This window comes from Clytia hemisphaerica, unplaced genomic scaffold, assembly GCF_902728285.1.
Source record: "Clytia hemisphaerica strain Z4C2 unplaced genomic scaffold, Clytia hemisphaerica genome assembly, whole genome shotgun sequence".
NCBI classification, from domain to species: Eukaryota; Metazoa; Cnidaria; class Hydrozoa; order Leptothecata; family Clytiidae; genus Clytia; species Clytia hemisphaerica.
In genome coordinates this window covers 16,153-40,731 of record NW_027104237.1, presented here as the reverse complement: position 1 = coordinate 40,731, position 24,579 = coordinate 16,153, and the positions used below count along the sequence as shown (strand labels likewise).

The following is a 24,579-nucleotide window of genomic DNA, read 5'->3' as shown; positions in this document are numbered from 1 at the left end:
AAAAAAAAGTCAAAAAAAAGTCAAAAAAAAGTCAAAAAGTCAAAAAAAAGTCAAAAAAAAGTCAAAAAAGTCAAAAAGTCAAAAAAAAAAAGTCAAAAAAAAAAAAGTCAAAAAAAAGTCAAAAAAAGTCAAAAAAAAGTCAAAAAAAAAAAAAAAAAAAAAAGTCAAAAAAAGTCAAAAATTATCGTACGCCAATTTTTGAGTGATTTACCCCTCGACATTTACAATCACATATATTTTGGGAAATTTTCAATTATCCTGGCCTCAGTCTTTAGCTGCCTAGGATTCAACCATTTAACCTGGCAATTAAAGCTAGGAACTTTTGTAGGTTTAGCTATTACATTTGGTAGGAAAAAACATTCTCTGCTCCACTTTGGACCTCAATTGGGTATGATAGCTAGAATTTGGGTGTACTTGGAGAATAGCTTAAAAGAAAATGATGCATGAACATGTTTTGTGTAGTATTTATATATGATTATGATTTTCTTCATGAACAAGTATTGTTATTGTTTCATTTTCTTATTACTAATCAAAATAATATTTGTATCCAAACAAAACAAAATAAACATTTTAAGATGACAAATACTAACAAATACGTATACATCTCCGCCAGACCAAAACATTCCTGAATGGATCAGGGATTCCCCATTTATTGAAGTGCATAAAAGCATAAGCATAATCAACATCAATGAGCAAGTGATACAATAGCACAATTTCTCAGAGTCCTCTTAGTGCATAAAAGCAGAAGTAAAACCAATTTCATTCAACGACTGAGCCAGCCAGCCTTAGCAAGGGCCCGGGGGGGGTACTTAGGCAAAAATGGGTGCTGGGTATGTGCGTGCCTTAAGGGTAGGGGTTTTCACCCTCCCAAAGTCTCTCTAAGGGTTACCAAAACAACAAAAGTCAAAATCAGTCTCTCTAAGGGTCGGTTTTTTCACAAACTCGGGTCAAAGAAAAGTGAAAAGTCAAAAAAGTGAGAAGATTTTTAAAAAAAGTGAGAAAATTTTTCAAAAATTAGAGAAATTTTTCGAAAATTAGAGAAATTCTTTTAAAAATCGAATTTCTTTGGCCCATTATAGAAATTTTTTGTGAAAAAGTCTCTCTAAGGGTTGGGTTTTTCTACACTGAGTCTCTCTAAGGGTCACCTTTTCACCAAATTCAGTCTCTCTAAGGGTAAGGGTCCAGAGGTCTGGCACGCACATACCCGACACCCATCAATCCTAGTACCCCCCCCGGGAGCAAGGGCTATAATAATAGCACAATCTCTCAGAGTCTTTTAATAACATACAATAACTGAATAATATGTTCTGAAATAAACGACGTCTATCGTGTAACATACAGTCTCTCGCTCATAAATCTTGGTATATAGGCTATCCAAGGTGAACGTTGAAGAGCAGTATATCTTGGACATCTTTCGACCTCAGGTGTGACTTCGTGGCTCTAGAAGGTGAAGATGGGGATGATAGAGGGCAGTCAGATGAATCCTAGGGTCAGTGATCGACTTGTTGAGTTTGTTCAATGGTGTAAGAGAGTCAGGGTTGCTGTTGTGTCAACGATCAGCTGGGTAACTTGGAGGAGAGCCGGTGGTGTACTACAAGTTCCAAGATTTACAGGGTTTTTCGGTCTTTTGCTTATCCTTTTCTTGTCCTGGATTTTATCAAAATATGCATGTAAACAGATGTAAAACGTCTGAAACGTTTTGAAATGTAACAATAAAGCTTGGTGATGTGATTCGAAATTTGGTGAAAAAAAGTTAATCCTTATAAACAGTGATGACCGAAGGTGTCTCGTCATGCATTCTTACACCACCATAAACAAGAATAAAATGAATCATAAAATTTTCGTTTATCCCCTCTGGGTTTCTTGTTCCTTCGGTAAATATCTGGGGGGTGTTTTTTTCATTTTTCAAAAGTTTTGACACCAAAACGAGGCTAAATCTTTGGGGCAGCCTGGAGACTTAAAAAATGGTGGGATTCGGCTTGAATTTTTCACACTTGTTCCTTGGGTGAATGGGAGTGTTTATTTTGTTGAAAATTTAGATTTTGGGGCCTGGGGACAGTTATTATTTGGTTAGTGTAAAATACAGGTCATATACAGGTCGCAGGTCACACTTGTTAAAGTCAAAAATATCATTCTATAGGTATTTTATTGATCTAGAACTAATTTAAAGCGCAAAATCTATCCACATGCTTTCGCGTTCTATGTCGTGTATAACACGGACCTGTATTACTTGTGTTAAATATTACACCTATATCACACATGTAATAGAAATTATCTTTTCAATTTATATGCATGCTACGCATTCTGATAAATAACAAGATTGTTTACGGGAATTTCTAACCCGCGCAAGCAAACCGCACCTGTTAATCCTTTTTTAGACCTGTCAATCATTTTTTAGCATCATATTCAGTTTTCGTTTTGCTTTGCTTTTCACTTTGAGGTTTGTAACATAATAAAAAAAGACAAAAGTCGATTTTTGTGCATTTTTTTAGTTAAAAGTTTTGGAATACTGGATTTTCAAGAGAAGGGAAAGTCATGACTCTTGACTCTTGACTCTCCACTCGCTAACCAACCTGATCCATTTTGAAATACTGTACTTGACTAACTTGAGCCAAAAAAATGAGTACCGAAGCGGGTCTTGTTTTTCATCTTTTCCTTAAGCACTTGGTTAGCTGGAACTTCTTTAACAATCTGTATCTCGTCATCTGTTGTTTCAGACTTGATTGAGCTTGACTGGTTTCCATGCTTAATGGGAGTTTTCTTGATTTCTTTTACAAATATTATGTCATCGTCACTTTCAACTTCACCTGTTGTTAGCAGCAAATAAATTGAGTTTTCGGGTGAAATTACTGTTATAAAAGGGTTACACTGATAATCAAGGAAACAATCTTTCTAGATTCAAAGCCTTACAAGCATGCTTCTTGTGGACCGAAGCGCGAAACTCAAGATTTTCAGGTATAGCTCTTTCAAATCTTTAAATAGATAACTAGAAGAAATTCCATAGGTAAAGTAACTTAGAATACGAGGCACAGGTGACACAACAAAAATATCAATAAGAGCTCATAAAAGAGCCCATAAAACCAGACAAAGTTTGGTCAATGCTGACAAAATAACACAAACTTCAACGCACCATATAAGATTCGAACTCTCAAAAATAACTTTCATAAACATGCCAGTCCACCGGCCACACAGTAGATGATTTTATAACAATAATCAACGATACCATAATTTTATTTGCCATGACCTGTATAATTTTATTTACCCTGTCAAGATATTAAGTTCTTAAACAAACGATTTTAGATCNTAAATCTAAAAATCGTTACTTTAGGAAATTTCATAAAATTTTATTTTATTTCCTCCGATTTCAGATTTTTAAAAAGAGAATTAAAAAAATTTAAAACATCAATTTTATTATATTTTCTTTCCATCCTCCTGTCAAAAACTTTTCCTCATAATGTCCGTAAACCAGAAAATAAAAAAGTAATTGCCTTAGGATAAGATAAAGATAGAATCTCTTGAATTTTGAAATCTTTATGTATATAAAATAAAAACTTACAAGGTTTTAAAATTCTAATGAAATAGCATGAGAATAAAATATAAAGTCTGATAGAATAGCTTTTAGAAAACTAAGTAAACAATTGCGATGTACTCGCTCCCCACAGTTCAAAAAGTGCACTTGCTTCGATTCTAATGTTGGTAGAATCTCTTTGTTCTTCCTTATAAGGATACATAAGCTTTCCTAATAGTACGGTCTAATTGTGTAAAAAATGTGCACAAAGGCATACAAGCATGAGACTTTGTACAGTTTGTAGTTTAGGGGTCAAAAATGGATTCAATTCTCAGACCCAAAAAATTGACACCTGTTTGTGTATTTTACAGACCAGAACAGGTTCCCAGGCTAAAATGAATTTCTTTTTCTCCAAAGTATGTCATGTTACATACCGTTGGAAAGCATTTTCCATGCTCTTTTAGAAAAACATTACAACTCCTATCAGTCAAACTCCTGAAAATGAAGCCAATAAAAGTTATTGTGGAAAGCTTTTTGAAAAATGATGTAATTGCTGACGTCAGCAAAAATTCAAGGACCACCCGAAAAAGTTTATTTCTATCAAATTAAATGAGTGTGGGAGTGAGCAGGAGTGAACGCAAATCATCAAACACACAAAACTCAAATGTTTGAAAAACCTGAATTTTTTTGCATGTAAACTAGGCTTTGGTATGAAAACAATCTCTTTTGTCGTCAAAAGACTAAAAATGATCTATCTGACGGACATAAATCACAACAATAAACAAACAAACAGATTCGATTAAAACATACAAAAAAGAAAACGCCTTAGTTCGTAAAATGATCGAATGTGTGTTTTCATTCTTTTTTATTCGAATTATACATTCAAATCAATTTTTTACACATTGTAATCTGTTTGAATCATTCTATATAAATTCGAATTTTTTATGTGGATTTGTTGGATCTCTAGGGGTTGTAAGGGTATTTTATTTGGAAATTCGCTAGATAAGTCTTTTATACTATAAAGGGGGGGGTGTAAAGGTATATTTGGGGGAGTTTGCTGGATAGTTTTGTACTAAACAGGGGGTATTGGGGTATATTTAGGAGTTTGCTGGATAGTATATTGCAGTTTTTGTACTATAGGGGTGGGGTGGTGTCTTAAAATCGAAATTTGCTACAAAGTACTGACAAATGCCGTTGTTTTGTACATGGACCCCCTAACTTTCTAGCTGTTAAATGTACTTTTTTTGTGGTTTACTTTTCGATAATTTTTAATGTTATTTTGTAAGCCACAAAATTGTTCTAACAACAAAATTTTTGTACTTTTTTACACCTACTGGTGTTATACTTTTAATGATTGAATGCCAAAAACTTTATAATGTGAGACATAAAATTTCACCTATATTTTACCTATACTTCCCTTGTGTAAGCCACATTTTTGCCCACTTAACAAACTGTAAGCCACAAATCAGTGCAGCTAATGAAAAATTTAGCCCTTTGCTGGCAATGCTGAAAAGAAAGTATATTTCTGACTGTTTCCATTATTGAGAACTCAGCCTTCAAAATTTCGTGGCTTACCCTACACATGACCAGTAAGCCACATTTTTTGCCCACACTTCATTTGCTTGTAAATCCTCTTTAAGTAAGCCACAAAAATTCGCCCTTTATGCAATGATAGCTAATTTCCTCAGCTTAACTATAATTGTCAATTTTATAATGGTCAATTTAGTGGCTGACAGTAAAAATGTCACAAAACGGGTTTATTTTTGATTGGGATCCAATTTTCGACTGTGTTGAAAATTGGAAAATTGGATTTCGCGATTTCACCCTATCTGGGTGCTCAAAATTAGCCGTAGAACTTGAGGTTAGCCTCTCAGAGGGTGTATACTTACTTAGATTAAAATCCTGCCGTGCCGCCATGACTCAATGACTATAAAATCACCTAGCAATGACTAAAGCATAATACTGTCAACTCTGTCTTCTTCATTAAACTCTGGAAACAATAATCAAATCTAAACATTATTTAGACTGAATGAAGAAAAATTAACTATAAAATTAGGGGAAATATAATATGGCAGCAGATCAAGCATCGCTTCTTCTAAAGAGACAGTTACAAGGTAATGTTATTGTTTGGCTTCTTCTATCAAAAGGGCTCTAGCCTCTTTGATTCTTCTTATACTAGAAATATCTTACAAGTTTATCTTGGTAAACTGTTTTTCCTAGATTTTAGAACACATCAAACCATAAAGTAGTGATAAGTTTAGGGAGACAAATAGTGCAATAAAGTTTTTCTAGAAATCAGAACACATAATTTGTATAAAAAATGGAGAGGTCATAACATTTGGTCTCCTAGAAGATAAGAACACATATTTCTAAAATATCTCTCCGCCGACTGCTTCTGTACATGCGAACTTGCAGGCACAATGCACTTTTCTTGAAATTAAAATTTCATTTAGACTAAAAACAAAATACCGAAAATATGAAATCATTTTAGTTTGAGGCCCTTATTAAGGGAACTTATTTTGGTGGGAACTAATTTTGCCGGGCAGCAAAAATCCTGAAAGAAATTTATTTTGGCGGGAACTGATTTTGACAAATGACAGTGTAAATTTGTTCTATTTTGCCTATTTTGAGCAACTTTGATGAATTGCAGGGTTCATTTAGGCAAAAAAAACAAAGAAACTAATTTTTGAGAACTTTATTTTTTGCGAGTGAGCAAAATATATTTAATTTTGGTGGGAACTAATTTTGGCGAATTTCGTCTAACTTGGCCAAATCCGCCAAAATTAGTTCCCGCCAAAATAAGTTTTCAGTCAAATCTATTTGCTTTGTTTGACCATTGATCTTTTTTTTTCAATTTAGAATTAACAAAGAAACCGGTTGAAGGGTTTTCAGCTGGATTGGTTGACGATGAAAATCTTTTCAAATGGGAGGTAATGGTCATGGGACCAACTGATTCCTTTTAGTAAGTGTGCATGAAGAAACATGATATGCTCTAAGACCAGTAACTCTATAAATCGACCAGCCTTAAGCTTAACTGTTCCTAATAGCATACCACAGTGAATCTAAAAATAGACATTGATTTTTCTGTTTGACCGAAATTCAATCCCATCACCCTTCGCGTTAACTACGCCTGCATGCAAATTACTCTCAACTACAAAGAAAAAGTAATGACTTTCACGACTTTTTAATTAAGACGAAAAGGATTGTGGGATTGATTTTCGGTCAAGTGTTAAAAGTAATAATTATGACGTTTGCATAACGGTGTGCTATTGTTTTTTCGTGTTTAGAACCGGCATTTCTTATATAGCCATATCTGTAATTTGTTGATAAGTTTGTTCTCAATATGCTCTTAGGTTTTTAGCAATAATGGAGCAAGTGTTTTTTATAATTATCCTATTCATAAAAAGTGTGTATTGATTAGTACTCACTATAAGTATAATCTTTCTGAAATTCAGATGGGAAATTCTTGGAGAGTGGAAATAGAAAATCGCTTGGAATTAAATTGCTTTCTCTTTATTTATGAATTCTGACTTACTTACTTTCAGCGAGGGAGGATTTTTCAAAGCACACTTAATGTTTCCACAAGATTACCCGCAGAAGCCGCCGAAGATGAAATTCATCAGTGAATTCTGGCATCCCAACGGTTTGTTATAATACATGAATTTTAAAGGACCTAAATGTTTTGTTTGGTGACTATGAAACGTTTTAGAGAACCTCCACTAAAATGAAAATTTGCATTCATTTGGGAAGTTTTTTTGAAATACCAAGTAAACAAATTTGCATCAACCAGTACTCTAAACTTTTGTATGTAGTTCTTTTATACCTTGATATAAAGTTACATATACCGACTAAAGTTCTACAACCCCATTCGATTGTTAGAAGGGATCTAGTTAGTATATATTGATTGACTTCACTCTTTCTTTCTTCTAGTATCAAAAGATGGTGAGGTCTGTATATCTATACTTCACGAGCCAGGAGAAGATAAATTTGGATATGAGCGAGCAGAGGAAAGATGGTTGCCAATACATACAGTAGAAACAATTTTATTATCTGTCATTTCAATGATCAATGAACCAAATGATGAATCACCTGCCAATGTAGATGCTGCTGTAAGAAACTAATGTAGAATTGTTTCCCCTGAATGATTGAGACATGTTTAAGTGGTCGCAAAAGAGAACCCGTCTCCTTCCTTAATCTTGTTCTGTTCATTTCTTAGGTTGTGAAGCCAACTGCTTACACTGGAGTCTATTTCTACTGAATTTTCCTTTCTGATAATTCTAATGGCCCTGAGCCTAGGGAAGTAGACTAGAGGATTTCGCAATCTTGGATTTTCTTCACTTTCGTTTTGAAAAATTATATAAAAATACCCAAACATGAAATATATTCTGAAATCCCATCAAAGTTTATGAAACTAATGTAATAAAAACATGAAATTACCTTCAAAGTTTGAAAAAATGGTCTATTTGGTCATGGTTTTTTATTTGTTTTTCTCCAAAAAAGGACTGGATCTATGGATTTGCTACATGCTCAAGCAAAGCCAAAAAATGGAGTCTGCCAAATTACACTAGGCCACCTTATCAGCTGCATCAAGTCTATCAAAAAGCTATTAGTGGCCTCTGGGCTAGCTGCTCCTGAACCTCGTGAAAACTACCAATACCGTTAACATTCCACCATTAAGATTTAGCGTTGTTAATTACCCCTCTCCACATGTTTGCTTTTATATGCAAGTTGTTTTATTTCCTGTTTTTTGTATTTCGATATTACAGAAAGAATGGAGAGACGAATACGATACCACGTTTAAGAAGAATGTCCGAAAATGTGTCCGGAAAAGTCAAGAATTTTTATGATACTAGTTTTTTTTCTTTTTCGAAATCATTATAAATAAACCAACAAAAAATCTCTGTAAAAATCTTTTCTCTCAACTGTATATTATATAAACTTCCAAAAATATCTTTCAATTTAACACAAAAATATTTAGCTTTTTTTATTGATGCTATTTCTGAGTTGACAGTTTTTATGTGATTTTGTAATTTTAAATTGAGTTTTGTCGTTAGACTCTCTTTAATATTATGTCAGGTTTTTGATATTTCAATATTTTGCTATTCCTAATCAAATCTTGTCACTCTGTCAGAGTTTGGTTATATTTTTGGCAAGATAAAATCTCATTGCTTTCACTTGCTTCTGATGACAAGCTTTGGCAAAACAGGGGAGCAAAACAGTATGTCAATTTCAGATTAGTATTTGAAGAAAAAAATCAAGAATTTAAGAGCTCTTATTTATTTTGCTCAAAATGCTTATTATATAATATTAGAAAAAAGTGCAAGTGCTGCGATTTTTTTATATTTTTTGTTAAACGATGAATATTCTATAGGAGTTTTATTTTTCGCTTTTTTGTGGCACTTATGGTAGAAACAATCTCATTAGGGAGGGAGTGTCGTTGCTAAATATTTGCTATTTGAAAAAAAGAATAGAAAATCGATCGGATTCCAGATTTGATTGATTTTTTTGGGTAATTTTATACCATCGAAAGACTATTATTTATGTCATAGAATAAGTTATGCGGAAAAATCTTTGGTTGAATTTGTCCATTAATTTTTAGAAATTTTAGGCGTATTTGTAAAGGGAGTGTTTTTTCAGTAGTTTTCTTTATAGACAGGATGTTATCGCAATGTTAAACAGAAGGTTCCTATACAGGCTTTTTATTATGAGAAAACCAACTTAAAAATACATTATAATTTGCAATAAAAATACTTAAACCCGATATTTTACTTTGTTCCTTTGTTTACTCCTTTTTCACCTTCTGAGAATTTCGAACAATATTTGTCTAGTTTTTGAGGATATTTTTCTTGTTTTTGAAAAATAACTATGGCGGAGGATTTAAAACAAAAAGGGAAGCGGTCGACTATTCACTTTAAGTCATTTCACAAAATACCATACTCACCTTAGTGTGCGTCCCGAAAAAAGTGGACACATTTATATATAAATTAAAACCCTATAATTTATGCCAAATTGTAAGACTTATACTAAATATCTCAGTCTTAAAACCTTATCAATCATCTTTGGAATTGAGTATCTATTTGATAGAACATACATGAATTGTAATCTTCGATTATTTCAGCAAAAGTGACCATCTTCACAGTGCTGTAACATTTTATCTAACTAAGAGAGATACGAAAAGTCTGAATGCAGATTCGGAAAAGTTTAATGTCATGATTTTTAAAACAGTAGAAACAAGCAACTTGCTGAATGAAGATGAAAATCGAAAGGAAAAGTAAAGAAAAAAAACAAACAGCTTAGCATACAATCTCGGTCAAAATAAATTGGGAATTTTGGTTAATTCCTCGTTTTCAGCAATTTAAAGTTCAATCGAAAAAGTCGCTTTTGGGCAAATTGATAAATCTATTCGAATATTTCAATTCGGGAGGGGTTTATAGACTTGCAGGCTTTATCCTGAGCCCACCTGAGCCCTATTGATCTTTTAGACCTCTGAGTTAAAACTCTACCCGTCCAACCTAATTTAGAGCGCTTCCAAATCATCGTTTGTGGTTGTAAGATTTCGTGGGAATTTTCCTTTTTTCTCAAATATTATGACTTTGATTGAAGTAGATGCATAAATAAGCTTGAAAGTATGGTGAATCTTTTCACGGTAAACAAAAACCTGAAAAACAATCCTTTTTTTCACGAGAGGGTAAACTTTTTCTTTAAAGATAAAATCTAAAGTAGCAACTTCAACAAGCGAAATTTGCCCAACAATTTTTCTTTGAAAATCTTGAAGTCATTTTAAGGATTACGCCATTTCGCACCACTGTGTAAAGGTTGTTACTATAACGAGGAACAAGAAGTAACGAGTAGATAACGAGAAGTAGCAAGAAGTAACGAGTGCTTGAATGGAAGTAACGAGTACCAAACCTAAGTAACGAGTACTTTAGTCAAGAAAATGATGTTCCATTGTCTTACTTTTGTCACCAGTTAATTGTTTTAAGATTGATGACGTCATTTCTAGATTTTTTTTTCAGGCATAACTATATCTCGCATGATTGACTTGCCTGTTTCCTTTCAAATTTGGTATGTGATACCTTGACAATAATGTCTTAAAATTAACATAATTAGATTTTGTCAATTTTGGTGATGACGTCATCATTTGGGCCCTTTTTGGTACTGGAATCTAGACACGTTTATTTCGTTTCTTTTATTCTTTGTCAAATTCGTCTTAAATCTCACGGTGACAAAACTTGTGATTGGTATGTGCGAGCCATAAGGATACTAAGCAGTAGCGGTCTGGCTTAATTTTTTTGGTGGTGCAAACTATGAAATTGGCGCCCCTGATATTTTTGTCCTTACTTGCGCCCTCCATCATTAAGTGGAAATATTAAACTGTAATAGCAGGTGACTGGCTGAAAGTAACGCCCGGAATCTTTGAGTTTATACTTATAACTTTTATTTATACGAATGTGGTAGTAATGATAACTTGATATCTTTTTCCTTCCTCCTTGTTATAATTTGAAATGTCATTTTTCTGAACAAGGAAAATTTTTCAATTTTAAACTTTTAAAATATCTAAAAATACCCCAATTTATCCCGATTCAGCACCAAAAATAAAGCTCCTCAAATAAAAAACATGAGCTGTTGATACTTGAAATGGAAATTTTATACCAAGTCGATTTGGTTTATATTTTTGTTTTCTAAAACTTTATCAGAAAAATTACCTGATAATCTTTAAACTTTTGCGCTGCTGGTTTTACTTTACTCCCCATTAAAGATCAATGGCTGAAAGAGGCCCCCAAAATTCGAAAGTTAACAGGAATAACCTGGGTTCTTTTTAATTAAGGCACCGCAGGCAAAAAAAAATTGGTGTAAGAAACGTCAAACAGCTTAAAAGATCTTCTAAAAAGGAGAAAGTTAGTCAGCATAAGACCACAAAAACCACAGCGAGCATCAACAAGTTTTGGTCTTTTTGGCAATCCCTCATTTTGTCAGCATCCTATTTAACCCCTGGTGTATACACAACACTTCTCTTGCCTTGATTTTTCACGATTCAATGTTGATAGTTTTGAAAAAATTCAAGAGAAAGGATACAAGAGGTAATGAAGCGCCGCAGGCGAAAAAAATCAACATTGCACTTATAGAAGGCGCTATAAACTTGTCGAAGGGTACCAAATCGCCCAATTAAATATGAACAAAATTTTGGCGCCCCCTCGAAAAACTCTTTTGGCGCCCCTTTCAGATCTTTCTGGGTGGTGCACTGCACACCCTGCACCCCCTGCCAGGCCGCCACTGATACTAAGGTCTTAAAGGGGGTTGAGTTCTGTTTTGACTAAAAGCACTTTGTAAGAGAAATAGAACGAACAAAATCTAGTTTAAAATAAAAGCTAAATAAAATTGACACAAGAGATTGTAATGATGTAATTGGCTTTCTTCTCAAATATGGTTGTTTTACACCCATTTGTGCATTTTCTCTGACAAAAATATCACAACAGACGAGGGGTAAATCACTGAAAAAAATCACGTACACCTTTTTGAAAAATCAAAAAGAAATCAAAAAGAAATCAAAAATCAAAAAGAAATCAAAAAGAAATCAAAAATCAAAAAGAAATCAAAAAGAAATCAGAAATCAAAAAGAAATCAAAAGAAATCGAAATCAAAAGAATCAAAAGAAATCAGAAATCAAAAGAAATCAAAAAGAAATCAAAAAGAAATATCAAAATCAAAATCAAAATCAAAAAACAAAAAGAAATCAAAAAGAAATCAAAAATCAAAAAGAAATCAAAAAAATAGAAATCAAAAAAAAAAAGAATTCAAATGAAAATCAAAAAAAAATCAAAAATAAAAAACAAATCAAAAATCAAAAAGAAATCAAAAGAAATCAAAAGCAAAAAGAAATCAAAGAAATCAAAATCAAAATGAAATCAAAAAGAAATCAAAAATCAAAAAGAAAACAAAAAAAAATCAAAAATAAAAAAGAAATCAAAAAGAAATCAAAAATCAAAAAGAAATCAAAATCTCGTACACCTAATTTTTAGTGATTTACCCCTCGACAACAGACATATTTTGTTGCTAAAAAAATAGATCAGTAAAAAACCTTAAGTACATTGGCTCTTCTTTATGATGAGAATGATGTTTTATGAAGCTAAGAAGGGGACAAGAGTCCAACGGAGCGGTATGCAAAAGGGTTAAAATGAGAAAAAATAGGAAATATTTTGTGAATTTTACAAACTCTACAGGAACTGATATGACCAAATTTTGATTTTCTCAAGAGCTAAAATTTGAATTTTTCTACTTTTACAACCCTTAGATAACTAAAAGTTCGCAACGTGGACCAGTATGTCCGAGGCCAAAAATTGAAAATGGTTACTTAGAGTGAAAAAATTTGATATTTAATGGACGTTTAGAGAAATTGTTTTCAAAAGTTTTGTCGATCTTCCCCATATTTTGGTCAAAGCTGAGAGAAAGATTTTTTATTTTTGTGATTTTGGCCTTATGGCCCGTGCAAATACCCGTAACACTTGTCAAAGTGTAAGACTGTAAGACGAATTTGACAAAGAATTTAAAAACGAAATACACGTGTCCAGATTCCAAGGCCAAAAAGGGCCAAAATGATGACGTCATCACTAAAATTGACAAAATCTAATTAGGATAATTTCAAGGTATTATTGTCAAGGTGTCACATGCCAAATTTGAAAGGAAACAAACAAGCCAATCACGAGATATGGGTGTCCGGATTCCAGTACCAAAAAGGGCCCAAATGATGACGTCATCACCAAAATTGACAAAATCTAATTAGGTTAATTTTAAGACATTATTGTCAAGGTATCACATACCAAATTTGAAAGGAAACAGGCAAGCCAATCACGAAATATAGGTGCCTGAAAAAAAATCTAGAAATGACATCATCAATCTTAAAACAATTAACTGGTGACTGACAAAAAGCAAGACAATGGAGCGTCATTTTCTTTGACTAAAGTACTCGTTACTTAAAGTCTATTCACGATAAGTGTGCATAGTCGAACGTGCGCACCGCACTGGGCTCAACTTCAGATTTTCCCGTTATTAGAAGGCCCAATTGTAACATTTCAAATATTTAGTTTTAGGTAGCAAATATACTTTGTCCGTTTTGGCTGAAATTTGGTACACTTGTTCCTTGGGTGAATACCTGGGGGTGTTTTTATCTTAATTTTTTCATTTTTTTATGTGCGTTAGAATAGTGTCCTAAGAGCCTTTCAAAATAAATAAACTTAGGAGAAAGTTCCTCAAACCTTTTGTGGCTTTTGTTCACACGTTGCTCTGAAAAATTAATTTCCCACAATTTATCATATACGAAAATTGATTTTAAAATTTATCAAGATATTAAAGTTTTCTTGGGTTCACAAATGTTTACATATATCCCTATTCTTAAAGTCTACCATCATAGCTTTACAGTCACTATCCACAGACAAGTTTAAAATATCCCGATCAAAGGGTCTGACAATTGTGAGATCAGCCAATCTCCGAACTCTGCTCAATGGCACATAAACAAAACTCAAATTGATTCTTTTCAATTTCATTCCTTTTGGAGGGATTAAATCAATTATTATTTTGTTTAATGTTCCCAGGCCCCAAAAATCAAAATTTTCAAAAAATGAAAAAAACACCCCCAGATATTCACCCAAGGAACAAGTGTGCCAAATCGGACCGTTTTTAAAGTCTCCAAGCTGCCAGCCTCGTTTTGGTGAAAAACTCGTCCCCAGGCCCCAAAAATCAAAATTTTCAAAAAATGAAGAAAACACCCCCAGATATTCACCAAAGGAACAAGTGTGCCAAATTTCAGCCAAATCCGACCTTTTTTGAAGTGTCCAGGCTGCCAGCCTCGTTTTGGTGAAAAACTCGTCCCCAGGCCCCAAAAATCAAAATTTTTAAAAAATGAAAAAGACACCCCCAGATATTCACCCAAGGAACAAGTGTGCCAAATTTCAGTCAAATCCGACCTCTTTTGAAGTATCCAGGCTGCCCCAAAGTTTTAGTTTGTTTCATATCTTTTGACTGAATGATTATTTTTGAGATTTTTTTTCACAGTGATGACGTTCCAATTTCAGGCACTTTCGGAACCAATTTCTCTAGATCAAATTAAGTTATGGGCATATTTGTGGTCGAAAAAGGTGTTTAATTTTGCATAAATTATGCAGATTGTGGGGAAATTCCCTGTTTTCCATCAGTTTTTGACCACAAACAGGCCCATAACTTTTGATTTAGAGAAGTCGAGACTTTGATGTAATACATTTTTTTGCTCAGTTTGAAGAGCTCTATCACTTGGTATAGGTCGTTTTTTAATTTGAAGACTCCCCAAAAGTCATATTTCAAGCCTTGCAATTTTGCCTAGAAACGCAGCAAAAACTGTGGGTTTTCACGCTTGGTAAGATTCAAATTCCGATTCAACACCCTCAAATTGACTTACAATTTTACATCATTGTGCTTTTTTTTATTCATCTCTTTGTGCAGAAAATTTCTGGTTGTGTTTTTGTGGACAATTCTCGTCCGTTACGTCTATTTTAAGCTCTATATACCGGGGCCGTAGTTTCTGTCGATAACCTAGGATCACTATTCAAGTTTATTTTCCTTAGAAAAAAGACACTTTTAAACGTTTATAATATTTGTACGTAGATATACCCTCAGGGGCGATAAAAGAGAAAGATTATCACTAAGTCCAAAAATCCAAATCCAAAAAACCAAATTTGCACAAAAAATTTTTTTTTCTCGAAAATCGGGCTCGGACATTTCGGACATATTGCCATTTGAATCAATGTGCAAAAAATACTAATGAGATGATCACGAGAAAAGCTGGTAGTGGTAACAGACGAACGAACGAATGGACGCGGGGTAAATAGTACAGGGATGATAATTTAAAGAGGTCAGATCTCACTTTTTATACGGTCGACGTCTTTTAAAAAGTGTTAACTGTCGGGATGAAGAAAAAAGTCTCGAAAGTTTTTTTTACAGAAAATTCTCTTCTTAGAAGATCATTTCATGAGGAAACTGGCCTTTCCTGAGTGTGAAAAGTTGTGACATGTATCTTTTCAATTGTGGTTCTTTGCCAATGGCAGCGAGAACTGCAGTATCGACGGATTCTTGTTCCGATTTACGTTCGTCTGATACTTTGTATCCCTAAAAAAACAACAACAAAGAAATGAACAAATTAAGAAAATTTCCAGAAAAAGTGTTTTACCACAGCCAGGCAAAACAGAAAAAACTCATAATTTTGGAGTCATTTTTGGGGTCGTATGTGCCACATTTCAGCCTTTTATCACAGTTTGAATATTTTTGTGCTAACAGACCTAAATATACACAAAAACAAACTGTGCAATGTCTTTAAGTTTTAAGACAGAAGAACTGGATAATACCAAAGGTTTTATCTTGATGCAGCAATAGAATAGCTAGATTTCAACTAACTAACTTGCAACCAGAAATGAGTGTTCGAAAGTCTTGTCTCAATGTAATTTGCTTAAAGGACAACAGAAATTTAAGTAAAGCCTCAGCTTAAGAAAATAAATATGTAGTCAATTTTTTTTTGCTTCAAAACCTCTTAAAGTCTGTCTCAATAAAATTTGCAGTGGAGACAAAAAGGCTATAACTTTTGATAGAATTCGAATTAGATAGCGGTTCTGTGCTTGTTAAAAAGCTAAACAGGAGTGGAATATTATCATAAAGAAAAAACTTTAAAAGGTCGGAAAATGAAGATTGAAAATTAACTTCTTCAAGGTTTTAACGATTTTTCGAGGTTTTCAAGGTTATTCCTAGGCTGCACACATCCCCTCTGATAAGTTTTGATATAGGGGATGCGAATCAGGCTCACAAAACCGTTCCGAACTTAGCAAAAAATCTGCTAACCAAAAAAAGAGTTGAATGATAGAGAACTTTGATTGACAGTTTGTCGTCTTTTGTTATCTTGAGAGTTTTGTTTGCTAATTCAATTAATTTCGATAAACAAAAAGAAAGAGAGGAGAAAGAGAGATTTCTAGCCATGTGTTCTTTTTATTTGAATCTTTATTTGATTTCTATTTACGTCATCAAATAACTCAAACAATACACATCGAGTTTTTTGAAAAATACAAGTCGCCAAAATTCTGCAAAATACATAGCTATTCGGTAATTTTCTCGGGAGCGATATCAGAGCCCGATTCGCATCCCCCATATCAAAACTAATTTGGGGATGCATGCAGTCTAGGTTATTCCCAGAAATGTGACAGTTTTCAAGGGTTTCAATGTTGGTTGGATCACTTGAAAGGTTTTCAAGGTCCCGTAGACAACCTGTTATGTGAAAAAAATTTTCAAAGAAATTCATTCCATCGAAAAATATAGTCAAAAGTTTAAAACTGATTGACTTTAAAAACAATCAAAAAACATCAAAAATAGCCCTTTTCAAAGTCAACCAGGGCGAATTTTTTTCGCATTCGTAACGTTCTAAGATTAAAGAATTTCTGATATTAAAATGAAGATCATAGCATAATTTAACAAGAAGTTGATTTTCTTCTTCTTCTTCATTTTTCATCTTCGTTTTTCCATTTTCTGAATTTTTTCTATTTCGATAATATATTCCACTGCAAATTATCTTTTTAACAAGCACAGAACTGCTTTCTACTTCAAATTCTATCAAAAGTTACAGCCTTTTTGTCTCCACTGCAAATTTTATTGAGACAGACTTTAAGAGGTTTTGAAGCAAAAAAAAATTGACTACATATTTATTTTCTTAAGCTGAGGCTTTACTTAAATTTCTGTTGTCCTTTAACCCTATTAAACCTAGGCTTTTAGGGGCGGTTCGGAACCTAGGGGGGGGGGGTGGGGGCTTTTCCTGTACCACCCTTAACTTTTGATCTAGTGGGTCTTTTTGGATGAAATTTGGAACACAAGATCCTTGTCACATATAAGGTAACTTTTGACAAAAAAATTTTTTGATGACGTCACTCATCATGCCCAAAGTGAGCAAAAACCGAAAATTTCCTTTCTTATAAATAGCTATTGTATTCTAACAAAGACTTTAGAAAAAAGTTGCCTGAGTTTAAAATGCTTATTTTACCCTAAATATTCAATAAATTATGATTTAAACGATATATTTGACATAAAAATCAATTTGTATTTGAAAAGTGTCAATTTTTGTGACACCTTACTGTCAGAAATGTCATCATGCTCAAGGTGTGACAATTTTTAAAGTTGCTGAAGTTTATAATTCAAACCCTGAGTCTGTCCTATTTTGGGATGGGCTGGAGTTTTTACAAGAGACTTCACTAATTGGTTATTTGAAGTAATGGAGATGACGCGTTCTTTAGAAAAAGTAACAAAATTGTTAGCTTGTAAAAACTCCAGCTTGTCCCCCTATTTTGATGAATTTTAGGCAAGAACTTTTTAGCCAAATTCACCAAAATTAGTTCTTGTAAAATTGTTCCTTATGTAGATAGTCTTCATCGCCTGAAGGTCCATCATCTCAAGACACTCTTCTTTAAAGAGCACAGTGAAAATTAAAAAGAATTAAAAAAAACAACAAATAAATATCTTACAGCTGCTGATTCTTCGAACATAGCGTCTGATGATCTTTTGGCTTTCTTGGAGCGTTTGAACAAAGTGTCATTAATTTTATCAGACAATTTAACTCCGGATACATCAACTTTAGTTTGAGTTGCAATGACGTAAGATGCTGGAACACGTCTGAGTGGAACACCGTTAACTTTGTATGGACCTAAAACGAACCAACGATATTCATGTTATTTTAGATTTTACCTGAAAGGGTTCACTTTCTTTGAATTTTCAAATCAAGGACACATTCAATACTGCTTAAATAGTAAAGAAATTTGAGGATTTGATCTTAGGAAGTGCGAGGAAAAATACACTATAATTAAGCTCACCAGTAACCAACAGGAGACCAGAGTTGTCCAATTGTTTGAGTAATACAACACGCTAAAAGAGGAAATAAACATTATTGAAAACAAAGAGCTTGGTTTATTTTTTTTCCATTAGAAAAATGACATTCATACTTCCTTGAGGGGTTCAAACATCAAAGTGATAATTCTTCAATTTGTCAGATTTCTTTCAATGTTTAATTCTTTAACTTTATAAAAGCTAACCCCTCTGAAGCTGTTTGTGATTTTGCACATTCCTTTTAGGGAGCCTCCAACTCAGACTTACTTACCACAAATAAATTGATTGGCCATTTTATTACAAACTCTCACCCCCTTGCTTTCAAATTGTTGTCATGGCAATTAAACCTATCTTTAACCCTTAATCACTGTAAATATTCCATTGCTGTTTTAGCGGCCGTCTTGTTTTTTTGTTACAACCTACAGTTTATATTAATATTTGTAATTAATAGCAGCAGCTGAAAACGCCAGCTGTATGCAAAAATTTAAGGCAGTTAAAAAGAAACATGGCAGAGTAACATTTGGCATGGAATGAACTTCTCCAAAATTAATATTTCTGGGCGAAATTTCTTTCCCACCTCCCAAACGTCCAATCGTGGTTTTTCATGACAAGTCTGATATTTGATGGTTTTAGTTGATCTTTTATAAGGGCCACTCACATATCAATTTCTCCCATAACTCCCATATCTCCCACCCCCCTACCCTAACGTCAGCCACCAAAAATCAATGAAATTGTAATTTTAATCTTAGCAGGGTGGCCAGCGATTTCGGGAATCCAATTTCCAGTATAATCAAGTACATTTTCACATTTTTTCCATTTTTCAAGTAAATTTTCAAAATTTTCAAGTATCTTGGACTAAGAAAAATAAGTATATTCAAGTACATACTCGACTAAAATCGACTCGACGAAAAAGGATATTCACAAAAAATATAAAGAAAAAGGGTGGTGAGTTATCCCGTGCTGGACACCAATCCAGGATTTGACCTCCGCGGCATCATGAATGATAAAATCAAGTATATTCCAGTACTAGAGATTTTCATTTCCAGTATATACTTGAAAAATAACACTTTTATCAAAATTTCAAGTATAATCAAGTATCAATTTTTTTTCTCCAGTATATTCAAGTATTTTCAAGTATTTCCAGTATCGCTGGCCACCCTGCTTAGCTTTAACTTTTAACTCAATTGGCTTGTCTTGCCTTGACACCAATTTTTTAGTGTAAAAGCCATGAAAAGTAGATGATTAAACTATGCATAGCAATAGTAGTTAACAAAGTGAAAAATATCTGACTGAAAAATCAGAATTCAATTAGCCCTGAAAATCAATGAATGACTTGATTTTCGTAACGCTTCTGCCTCCGACCATCCCACCCTCTTGCGTCAATTTGACGTTAGTTGCGGGAAACATTGATATGTGAGTGGCCCCTTAATATGAGAAGTATGAGGCCGTGGCCAGTGAATTGCTAAAGTTTCAAAAATTAAGAAAATATTTAAAATGTCCGTGACCAACTTTTTTATATGTTTCCTAGTCAAGTTGAGGGTGCTGATTCCGAATTTAAATGTTACCAAGCTTAAAAACCTGCAGTTTTTGAGTAATTCATGATTTTTGGGGTCCTCAAAATCAAAAAAGATCTATACCACGTGCTAGAGCTCTTCAAAGTTATGGGCGTTTTTGTGGTCAAAAAACGATCATCAGAGAATTTCCCCACAATATGTATAATTTATGCAAAATTATAACACTTTTCGACAACAAAAACGACCATAACTATTGATCAAGAAAAGTTGAGACTTTGATGTAATACATTTTTTTGCTCACTTTGAAGAGTTCTATCACGTGGTATTTTGCCTGAAAACGCAGAAAATCAAAAATTACTCAAAAACTGCGGGTTTTCAAGCTTGATAACATTTAAATTCCAAATCAGCACCCTCAAATTGACCAGGAAACATATCAAAAGGTTGGCCACGGACATTTCGAAAAAAAGTGAAACGTTTTTGGGTCACTGGCCACGGCCTATATGCCACCTTTCATGTAAATTCAGACTTCTCAGAAATGGCAAAGAAAAAAAATCCACTTTGTTTATAGTTTAAACAACCAGACGGTACTAATCAATATTTAATTGTGATCAAAGTAATCAACAATGACGGATGATGGTTGAAGGCAGTCAGTGACCACCTATTTTATTGTCGATCATATGCTCGCTTGATTCCAGATAATGGCACTCTCTTCAACTGCTTCCGATTTCTTTGGTCATTACGATTACTTTTCGATTACCTTCAATCATATTGAATACCCTCAATTTTATCAAATGTGTTTCCTAAAGCAACGCATCAGAATAATCTGAAACTAAGTTTGTCTCGTGAATTAAAAAACATGCGATTCATACGCAATCACTTTTTTGTTTTCTCAGACCAATCAGAATGCACGATATTAGTGTGGAGGTAATTTAATTGGTTATCGAAGTAATCAATAACAATCAAAGCACTCAAACAGTTATCGAGTCTTTGAAGGGTTGTTTAAGGGGACCCGTCCATATTCATTTGACAATGCATAACGTCAAATTGACATTATCCTCTGAACCCCCACCCCCACAGATAACGTCAAGCGATGTATACCAAAAGTTGTTGCCATTTTCTCATCAAAGTTTTCCCCTCGCAAAGTTTGTACTTGGTTGTACCCGTGCGTGTATGTGTTCCTTTAACTAATGACCTTTATTTAATAAGAAATAAAAAGCTCCACTTGGCGCTTCGTCTGTGCTGTGCTCTAGGCGTACCACCACAAATATATTTTTGACAGATTAAAAAGTATAGTGTGGATTGGTGGTAACAAATATTCGAGATTTTCATAAAAAGGTACCGTCAACTGCTCTAACTTGGGATGGTTGGTCAAAACATGGGACTTTTGCATATCTGGTCTGTATTTCACTTACTGTAAAATCGAAAGAGAAATTGTGTATTTTTAAATATGCCGTTCCTTAACTCAAATCAAATGACTTTCGAGGTTTGTTGAAATGGTGGCCGAAATTGCCGTCCCATGTTTTGTCAGATAGTCCCAAGTTAGAGCAGTTGATGGTATACAGTACCTTTGATTTCTTATAATGTCAAACCCAACTTTTGAAAACCCCCCACCCCCTAATAACGTCAATTTGACATTTTGTGTTGTCAAATGAATATGAACGGCTCCCCTAAGAAAGTGATCAGATGCTCACAAGTTTTTTAAAATTTTGGTACTGAAAATTCAATTGTTAATCAATCGAAGTGGTAGTTCGATTACTTCGATAATCGAAATTGAATGATTAGTACCGTCTGGAAACAAACATATTCACCTAAAATCAATAGTGGATCTAATTTTTTCCCAGAGCCATTTCTGACAAGCTTAGGCGGTCATCGAAAAAATGCTCTGTTTGCGTCGCAACGGGTGTTAAAAATGCATGCGGGCGGACGGGCGGTCAAAAACATTCCCGGTTTTTTTTTAATCATGCCAGTAACTCAGGGACGGGTGGTAACGCGAGCAAAACAATTTTTTGATGGTCGTCAGAGCAATTGAGAAAAAAGCTTTTCCCAGATTTTTTTCCGCATCTGCACACCGGAAAATTAGCGGAAAATTTGATGTGGGCGGGTGACGCAAATAGAACAATTTTTCGATGACCACCTTAAGTTCATAAATTGTAAATTGTCAATTTTTCTACAACCAATTATGTTATGACAACAGACAAAGATTCCAATTTATTTCCATCCCATATCCATATAAACTCTATAAGAACCAAGATTTTGTGTTACACGTGTAACAAAACGATTTCTCATTGATCTGCACTTGTTTAGAATTGTAAAAGGCAGCCAGAAATTAAACATACTTTTCCACGATGTCTGCCAGCAAGCAAAATGCAGACAGTTCCTGGGGTCAAACTTTGTCGCAGTTTGGATGGACGTTGTGTTTTCCTGTTTCTCAAGGGTCTTTTGATGTCTTCTGTTGGGTAGAATCTGGATTCCTTTTGTAATGGAACAGTACGTGTTTTACCATTTTTGTCACCTCCAACTTGCTTCACTTTGGTGGTAGCTGCATCTTTGGCGGCTGGTTTAGTTGCAACCTTTTTCCGCTTGTAGAGAGCTTTCTTTTTGTAAACTGTAGCTCTGCCAAGACGGCTGACACCACCGGGAAGGGTCGAGTTTCGGGATGCGTGTGGTTTTGCCATCTGAAAGGAAAAGCCAAGGAAGATTTAGCAATTAACACCAATAGAGTGCCCCGACGATAGACAGGTACAAATTGACCATGAAAACTTTCAGGCAAAAAATAAGGCACAAAAATCAAAGAATAGTCCGTCAACAATCATCTCCAGTATCAATACAGTAGAATGGATTAGATATGGTCAAGAAAAATATGGATGTAGTTCACATACTTTTTTAACTGACAACCCAACGGGAAAAGGCCGACATAAAAGATTGCATTCGTGAAAACAAAACACGAAATCGTTGTATTTCGCAGAACAAAACAAACCAGCTCCGCTTAGCCAACTACCCGTAATTTTTATTTGACTACCCCGGCCGGCCGCCGGCAACTCAAAATTACCATAAATTTATGTAAGCTCAAGAAACCCAACCTCGTTCCCAGGGCCTGATTCTCACTTTTTATAATTTTGATGGTCGTTTCGAATCGCCCTGGCAAAAAAGGATTATGTCGCGTCTTCTCTAAGGAATACATGGTTTCTCATTGTCAGAGAAATGCTCATGACAAATTTTGACTTTGGGTTAATTTTGGTTTAGGAAATATTGCACTTTTTGGTACTGCACATGCGTGCGCATGTAGGTTTTTATCGATTTTCGGCTAAATAGCCTAAATAAATCAAATAGTCTAAACTAGACGGTTCCCGTCGTCGCAAACGCCGGTTAACGTTTTGCTTGCACATCAAAAGCCTTTAAAATACTATCTATAATGTGGGTTAATTCCTGACATCGTTTTGGCTTAAAATGCCGAATACAATAATAAAAATTATACTTCTAAACTTTCTACATATAGTCAAAAATTTGTGTCTGTAAGCCTCGATGATATGTCTTTTTAAGATAACGGAAGTTTGTGTTCAATGAAATGCCATAGTGATCCTGTCAAAATTATCGAGAGTACCCGTCGTTGCAGACGCCCAAAGGTAACTGAGGTGGTGAGAGGGTTGCTTCTTAGGAAAGAAAAAGCCTTAGTTGTGAAGGAGAGGCTCGCGCGTTGCGATTGAGCACTGAAGGTTTTCCCGTTTGTTGACTTCACATGCGGACAGCTTAAGACCGGCGCATATGCAATGCATACAACATTGAAACCTTTTTAAATAATGTTAGACAAAGTTTAATCATCAAACAACAATGTTGGATTTTGTTGCGTGTGTTGATATAAAATAATTCGAAATCGTGCAACAAAAATGCCACACCTTTTTATTTGAAACTTTGTGACGTCGCAGTACTTTTTCATGAAATTGACGTCAGAACTTTTTTCGTTTACAAATAGCGGTGTAGAGTCTTCTCTAATCCGAGTTTTCTACACTTGTCAAACTTAGCGCCAGACTTTTTGTATCGAAGGTGGTATAAGTTTTCCAGCCGCGGCGTTCAAATTTTAGAAACCTTAATATGTTACTGGGCTAGCGTTACAGAAATTTTTCATAAACTCAATTAGTATAGAAGATAGCCTATAATAGGCTAATTTGAAGGTGATCTTGACTGTTAGTGGGGGGCGTACGGTATTTCGGAATTGCAGAAATCGACCCTTTTTTCTTCGGAATTTCGGAAATCTGAAATTGTTTCGGTATCGGAAATCCATAAACTTTTACTTCGAAAATTCGGTATTATAAAGTTTTTATCCCCCTTTTTCGGAATTCATACATGAAAAATCAAATTTGATGGAAAATTAGTCAAAACGAGGAAAAATTTCCAAAAAATCGTTATCGGAATTGCAAGTATTTTTTTACGGAATTTCAGAAATTTTGGCTAAATTATTCGGTATTTCGGAAATCGCAAACCCCGAGTTTCCCAAAATCAAGCTGGGGTTTCCAAAATTTGAGACCGGATTCTCATCTTAATTTCATTAAAAACGGCGAAAACAGACTCTCAAAATATATGTCAAAGTATACTGGTAATAACCAATGGTCAATGGACTCAGGACCCAAGCACAACCAAAAACACAAGCAATTGAAACACATGTGGGCACGATATAATAAT

General features: G+C 34.3%; 2 protein-coding genes across 2 annotated transcripts; one reads left to right on the top strand and one right to left on the bottom strand.

Annotated features, from left to right (window-relative positions):
• Window positions 1-5,511: 5,511 nt before the first annotated feature.
• LOC136816043 (ubiquitin-conjugating enzyme E2 G1-like) lies at window positions 5,512-9,269 on the top strand. Its single transcript, XM_067072474.1, has 5 exons — window positions 5,512-5,622; window positions 6,368-6,470; window positions 7,054-7,151; window positions 7,439-7,617; window positions 8,275-9,269. Exons 1-5 carry the CDS (start codon window positions 5,577-5,579, stop codon window positions 8,353-8,355), a joined length of 507 nt encoding a protein of 168 aa, XP_066928575.1. The 5' UTR covers window positions 5,512-5,576; the 3' UTR covers window positions 8,356-9,269.
• Window positions 9,270-15,397: 6,128 nt separating this feature from the next.
• Window positions 15,398-22,865, bottom strand: LOC136816042 (uncharacterized). The gene is made up of 5 exons (XM_067072473.1): window positions 22,782-22,865; window positions 22,239-22,577; window positions 18,376-18,427; window positions 18,031-18,209; window positions 15,398-15,643 (listed from the first exon to the last, which is right to left on the bottom strand). Exons 2-5 carry the CDS (start codon window positions 22,575-22,577, stop codon window positions 15,491-15,493), a joined length of 723 nt encoding a protein of 240 aa, XP_066928574.1. The 5' UTR covers window positions 22,782-22,865; the 3' UTR covers window positions 15,398-15,490.
• Between the last annotated feature and the right edge of the window lie 1,714 nt (window positions 22,866-24,579).